Source organism: Nicotiana tabacum, chromosome 16 (assembly GCF_000715075.1).
Source record: "Nicotiana tabacum cultivar K326 chromosome 16, ASM71507v2, whole genome shotgun sequence".
NCBI classification, from domain to species: Eukaryota; Viridiplantae; Streptophyta; class Magnoliopsida; order Solanales; family Solanaceae; genus Nicotiana; species Nicotiana tabacum.
This window is the reverse complement of record NC_134095.1, coordinates 85,564,050-85,571,292: the sequence shown is the minus strand read 5'-3', so window position 1 is coordinate 85,571,292 and position 7,243 is coordinate 85,564,050. Positions and strand designations below refer to the sequence as shown.

Genomic DNA, 7,243 nt, shown 5'->3' with positions numbered 1-7,243 from the left:
CTCTTTCTCAGTCTTTCCCACTATATTCTCTACTCCTACCCCACCCACCCGAACCCCCACCCCACCCCCACCCCTACCCACAACCCCAACACCCCTCATGCCATCACCCTTCCCCGCCACCGCCACTCGGTCCTTAGACCTCGACCTACCATCTTCTCCTATTTTTATCCATTTTGTCTAATATACTATTTGCCTACATTATCTATTTTTCATAAATATTTTTATGCTAACAAACTAAATACTAAAAAATTAAGTAAGAAAATCACTTATTTTTTAAAAAATATTTTCCTTCATATCAAACGCACCCTATAACTTAAACGGTACTCCTAAATTACAAGAAAGTACACAGCAGAACATGATAGGCATATATGACATAAATTTTGTGTACACAGCAGAACATGATAGGCATATATGACATAAATTTTGTACCGTACGTCAAATACGAGAAAGGTAATATTTTCTCAAAGGTAATTTAGATAAGGTAGTTTGATTCGGCGTGAAGTTTAAGAAAAAAGAATGAAAATTTTTGAAACTTGTGATCCTAAAAGCTTTGTGGGGCCATGATATTTGTGTGGTTATAAAAGCTTCTCATTAAGGATAAAATGGGTAAAATAAAGAGTTTAAAGTTGAATTATTTCCAAATTTAAAAATATATCATTTACTCCATCCGTTTCAAATTAGATGAGATACTTTCCTTTTTAGTCTGTTCCCAAATAAAGATACATTTCTAAATTTGGAAATAATTCAATTTTAAACTCTTCATTTTACCCATTTTACCCTTAATGAGAATCTTTTATAACTACACAAATATCATGACCCCACAAAGCTTTTACCCTTTAAACTTTTAAGACCACAAGTTTCAAAATTTTTTTTTAAACGCCGAGTCGAGTCAAACTATCTCATCTAAATTGAAATAGATGGAGTATTTTACAACAAACTAAAAAAAAAGTACATTATCTAATTTAAAACGGAGGGAATATATACTAATCCATCACGCGGAACTCCACCGCAATAACTCAATAACTCATAAATGGTAGATATACGTTTTGAAGGTATAATTAATTACTATATTACAGTAGTCGCAGCTTCATTTTCTTCTTTCTCCTTCCACGTTTTGAAGGAGAGGACAAAATATTTTAATATTTTAACATCAATTTAGCGCAAGGAAATTTGTAGACAAAGATGATATTAGTAGGAAACATCTCCAATTTGCAGTGAATACTCTAGAAGATGGACAATAATAGTTCATATATTTATGACATGGACAAATAGTAATTTCTGATCGACACCTTTGGACCTCTTAACACTGTGAATGATTCTGCCTAAAAAAGAATAGCGGTAGTAGTACCAATTAAGTAGCAATGTTTTCTAAGCATTAACATGTGACAACCCACAATCTAGTAAAAAGTAAAATAAACCTAGAAAATCCACAAGCAATGACTCAACATTCATAATAATTTTAAAAAAATGCACTCAGTGTTAAATTAAAGGAAAATTGGGTTCCCCAAAAATAGACCCCGAAATAGAAAAGAAAAAATAACAATAATAGAGTAATAAATTCATAATCACAAAACTAATCATTTTGAAATAATAATCCCCATCATCACTCATAACTCATCACCATCTACCCAAAATCATCATAATTCCATGTTCCACTTTTCCTTAAAAGAAAGCATCTTTTCATTTGTTAAATATTTATTTTCCGCAGACAAAATCATTCCAACTTTTACTGTAAAAACTCAAAAAAAATAAAATTAAAAAAATTACTATAGTGCTAATAAATACACATTCCCCAAAATTTCAATATCTGTACACCATTCAAAACTCTCTTCCCGTGAAAAGCCCAACACATCTGACAACTCTCTTTAACACCTCTCTAGCTCTCCATTTTTCTCTTTCTCTGTGTATTTATACTTTTCTGTATCACTCTCTTTTTCCTCCATTATTTTGGATTCTTGAGCTCAAAAAGATAGTATTAAAGCTTACACTAATTGTTACTCTCTTTAATTCTTTCCTCACTTAGGACTAAGAATTTAGCACCAATTTTCATGGGACTTGTCTCAATGTTTTGGGTGTTTTTCTTCATTCTTGGAAGTGTAATTTTTCAGCTTTCTCAGAGTGCAACTGTAGTGGTTGATGGAGTTTCAGAATGGAAAAACCCAACTGTCCAAATTGGAGATTCCATTAGTAAGTACTAGTAGTCATTCAGTTATATATGAGCTATTTTGCTGTTATTGGTAGCTTTTGACTTGGACCAAAATATCCTTTTGTTTCTGTTTTTTATTTTTCAGTATTCCAGCACAAGTATCAGTACAATCTCTACATTTTCCAGAACCAGAATGCCTTCAATGTCTGCAACTTCACTCAAGCTACACTTCTCACTAAATCTGATTCCAAGTCTTATACTGTAAGTTCCTCTTTCAGTTCCTGTTCAAGTGTGTGTGTGTGAATGCTACTAATTTCTTCAACATAGAGAGTTATCTCAATTTCTCCATAATTTCAAGATTCAAGCTTCAATTTCTTCAACTTTTTAAGATTTACGGCTAGAATTCAAAAGAGTGTTAAAAAATCAGCTAAAAGATTTGATCTTTTTAAAATTTTCTGATGAATTTAATTCTGTTAAAATGAATGCAGTGGCACCCATCAAGACCAAGTTTATTTTACTTCTCATTCAACAATGGGTCCAATGCAGCATGTTTACAAGGCCAAAAGCTAGCAATTAAGGTCTCTCTTTCAACTCCGGCGCCGGAACAGCCACCGGCGGGAGCTCCACCGGTGATATCTGGTGGCGTTGTGTCACCATCTCCGGCATACCCATGGCCGTTTCAGCCGCGAGAAACCACTTCCCCTAGCCCTGCACCTAGTGCATTATTTCCTGCAAATGGGCCAATGTTGCCGGAAAAAGGTGGTGATATTCCGTTTATTAATAGCAATCCGGCGGTTCCTTTGCCCACCGGTGAAGTGGACTCTGCTACTATCCGCCCTTTGACTACTTCTGGTTCTGCTCACCCTATAATGCAGGTAATTATAAAATTGATATCCTCCTTTGGTCTTATTTTACGTGATGCTATTTGACTGAAAATATTGTTACTCCATATAGTTTGACTTGTATGTTATATTAATAACTTTAAGCTCTCAGGATAAAGAATAATTAATTTGAGATGAGTTTATTCCTGTATTTGGTTGGGATAAAATCGTGGTATAACTAATCTCGATATTAGTTATTCTGGGATTTTAGTATTTTTTTTATCTCTATGAGCTATGAGAGGGTGATATAACTAATCCCGGGATAATCAATTACTCGTATGAGATAACGTGTTTCCGTACCAAACCCCTAACAGTGTAAAATCACTAACCTGCTATTACATGTTAAAATTAGGTCGTTGAGAAGTAGTTATTGGTAAATATCTATGATAAAATTACTAACTTGCTATTACGGGTTAAAATTAGTTAATAGTTTTTAAAAAAAAAGTACATTGTCCGTTTGATATAGTAAAATACTAAATCGATAGGGGTAAGTTTTACGTACACAATACCTTCCCAGATGCACTTGCGAAATTACAACGGATATCAATGGATATGTTGTTGTTGTAATAAATCCTACATTGATAGTAATGAAAGAAAATGTTAAAGGTAATAGTTAAAACACAAAATTATTATTACATCAACACGAGATATGTGGAATATATTGGAAGTCTTAAAAATTTGTAAAAGTTGTGAACACTTAGATAATATTATAAATAGAAAGATGATGAATACTATTTTGGAACGTCTCAAATGAGATACTGTTGCCTACATTGGAATAGAGAGAGTAATTGAGTTTGGTTTCAAAAGAAAATGGAGCAAATTAGTTGAGCTCATTTGGATAGTGAATAAGATAGGTTTAAATTTGTTGCTTAGAAGACAGACTTTGGTAAAGTTGGACGTAATGACATTAATTCTTGTTAAGGTGTAGTGTATCTTGAAGTAGTAGTGAGTCATGTCAAAAAAAGTAAAAGGTAAAAGAAAACAAAAGGAAGAGGTTGTAAAGTTGGTTAGGATTAGGGAAGAAAGTGCTTGCTTTATTTGATTTTGCAATTCAGAAATTACTTTTATTGCTTTTAAAAGAGGAAATTTTGGACTTTCTTCGGTCTGACTGCCTCGCTTTTTTATTTTCTTCCTTTGTTTGTTTCCTATTTTTATTTGAAGAAAATACTTGATATATACTTCTATTTTGGAACATTTAAACGTATAAACCATGTTTAGCAACAAAAAAAAAACCCTATAAACCATAGTAATCAATGATTAATTTTGTTATCTAAAATCCTAAATCTACTAAAGAATATTAGTTGAGTTTGGTCTTGTTTTTTCCTAATCCAAAAAAATGTGATTATAAAATATGTCTATGGGGGCAAAAAAATTAACCATTTTCGGGAAAAAAATGGAGAACAAAAACATTTTGGGAGAAATATTCATTTTTAAAACAGAAGTAGAGAAACAGTTAAGAGACTGATAGATTACAATAAAAGTGAGAGCTGTTACTTTTATTCCTTGCTAAGTACAATAAGGAGGCTGATGATGGTGGTGTTGATTGGATTCATTATTTCCCATTTATTGTTAATCTTTTTTGTACATTTATTTAATTTTGGGGCTTGGAATTTGGAAATGCAGGTGGTGGGGTTTTCAGCAATTCAAAGAGCTTTGTGCTGTGCAATTTTCTTAATGCTGCTTTAGACAATGCAAAAGGAGAGAAAGAAATCTTTGCAATTCAGTATTATTATTATTATTATTATTATTATTATTATTATTATTATTATTATGTAAAAAGAGAGAGTCCACTCTGGGGATGTAGTTTTGAATCTAAAGTAGTGTTAAAGGGGGTGATGATCATCATGATTAGGTCCATGTAGTATTAGTATTAGCAGAGTAATATTTTGTAAGTATAATATTTCTATCCTTTGACCCTACTTTGGAGTCATTTATTAGCTTTTTCTTCTTCTCTTAATTTCGGTACGTAATCATTTCACTCTTTTCGGTTATTTCAAGCCCTCCTTACTCCTTAATATGGACTTCAAAGTAATCATGCTCCAATTTGAAGTTACTGGAGGCCAAGAACGTAACATGTGTAAAATCTATAAAACTCATATGTTCGAGGGATAAAAGAACTTCCTAGCGGAAATATAAAGAGTAAGTTGTGTACAATACACACACCTATTCTTTTATATTGATCTTTTATTTTAGTTTTCGTGTTGCATTGTAATATTTGCTTCTTCCAACATCATCACCATGTAGTAATTGTTAGTAATCGGTATTATTATAATATACTATGAAACAATAAATTTCCTGTAGCAAAAATAGAAACAGGAAAAACTAAGCAGAAATGTAAATAATCAGAAAAAGAATCTGAAAATCTATTTCGGAATAAAATCGAGCTCACTGAATGCATAGTGTGTCCTTAAGAAATTTAGTACCCAAGGTGTTGGAATATTATCCTCCCATGATAGAACAGTTTAACTTACCAGAGTATCGGTGCTAAAAACGCTGGTAAACAACGAACCAATTAATGACCGTAAATCACACTGGAATTTATTTGTACGGAAGAAGGAGAGGAAGTTTTGAAAATTTCGTAAGGAAAGATTCTGGGATCAATTGCAACCTTTCAGAAACAACCATGGCTGTTGGAACAGACGGGAACGTTCAAAATATTCCGAGAAAATATAATTCAAAATAATCTGGGAAAGAAACGGACCGGGTCATGTCGCGCATGGGTCCTAGGTTTTTCCGAGTTGATTATTTGTTAATTAATTAAATAATTAAAAGAAACTTTGTCTAAAAAGATTAATCAATCAATTGATCTTTGACCGAAACCGAAGCCGAATCCGAGGCCGAGCCAAGGGACGACGCGATGCTTACCTTCTTTCAAACCTATTTAACACCAAGGAAAGTGCTTTCTCAATATAAGCACATTCTTTTTTTCTTTCCACCATCAATAAGGGACAATTGCTCTTTCCAAAGCATAAATGAATTCACTTTCTTTTCACATTTCTTCCCTCCATTTCCCATTCACCAACCTTCAATCCCAACAATCCCCCAGATGATGGGGAATGACTATAAGACAAAGGAATGCACGGACGAGTGTGAGATTTACAACCAAGGATTAATTGCATCTGGATAAGTAGGTTTCCCTTTGAACTTTCCGTAGTGAACTTATATCGAATATACTCGGTTTAAAAATTAAAAACTTCATCGTTTATTAAATCTGACTATATCAGATATTACTCGATTTGAAGATTAAAAACTTCACCATTTATTAATTCTAGCTATATCGTTACACAAATAACAATTCCTGTGGTTGGCTCTACAAAGTAATCCGTGCGACGAATATGAATCTCCTTTTAAAGATATATGTTTGAAACATGACATTATTCACTAAGCGACCGCCCATTACTCACTGCAATACAATGAAATTGTGGAAAGAAAAAATAAAACATTAAAGGATATCATGAATGCCTTGCTGATAAGTTTTCTGGTTTATCCTAGAACTTGTGGGAGGAAGCTATTCTTACAGTTAACCGAATACTCAATTGAGTTCCCTATAGCAAAACACAATCTATTCCATATTAAAATGGAAATGAGGAAAGTCCAACTTAAAATATTTTAAAGTGTGGGGGGTACTTAGCTAAAGTCGCAAGTTCCTAAACCTAAAAGGGTAAAAATATGATCGAAAGTTGTTGATTGTATTTTCACAGGATATACAATCAATAGTAAGGAATATGATTTTCTAGTTGATAAATTAGAAAATTCTGACATTCACATTAATACGATGATAGAATTAGATAATGCCGAACTCTTTGAAATTATATATCCGTATAAAAAGAAAAGTGAGTCATCTTGCGAAGATCTAAGTGACCTCGGGAAGAAACACTGAAAATACACCTAATGGGGAGAATCCAAGACGTAATAAACGTCAAAGGACAACTACTTTCTTTGGATCAATTTTTTTGACTTTCCTGTTAAAAAACGAGCCTCAAACTTGTAAAGAAGTTATGTCTTCCACGAAAGGATAAGTTTTGAAAGAGACAGTCAATAGTGAGATAAAATGTAATGACCCGACTCGTCGTTTTGAGCATTTGTACTTTACTCGGTGGTTTGATGTATTGAGTAGCTTCAAATGATGTATTATGACTTGTGTGAATCGTCGGTTTTGATTTTTCAGGTGTTTCGGAATTAGTTTGGAAGAATGAATTTCATGTTTGAAGCTTTA

The 7,243-nt window shown here is 33.0% G+C and overlaps 1 protein-coding gene across 1 annotated transcript; it reads left to right on the top strand.

Annotated features, from left to right (window-relative positions):
- The first annotated feature begins 1,809 nt into the window (after positions 1-1,809).
- On the top strand, positions 1,810-4,944 carry LOC107775976 (uncharacterized). Its single transcript, XM_016595782.2, has 4 exons — positions 1,810-2,187; positions 2,292-2,407; positions 2,635-3,021; positions 4,651-4,944. The coding sequence occupies exons 1-4, from the start codon at positions 2,049-2,051 to the stop codon at positions 4,711-4,713; spliced, it is 705 nt and encodes a 234-aa protein (XP_016451268.1). The 5' UTR covers positions 1,810-2,048; the 3' UTR covers positions 4,714-4,944.
- Positions 4,945-7,243: the final 2,299 nt, after the last annotated feature.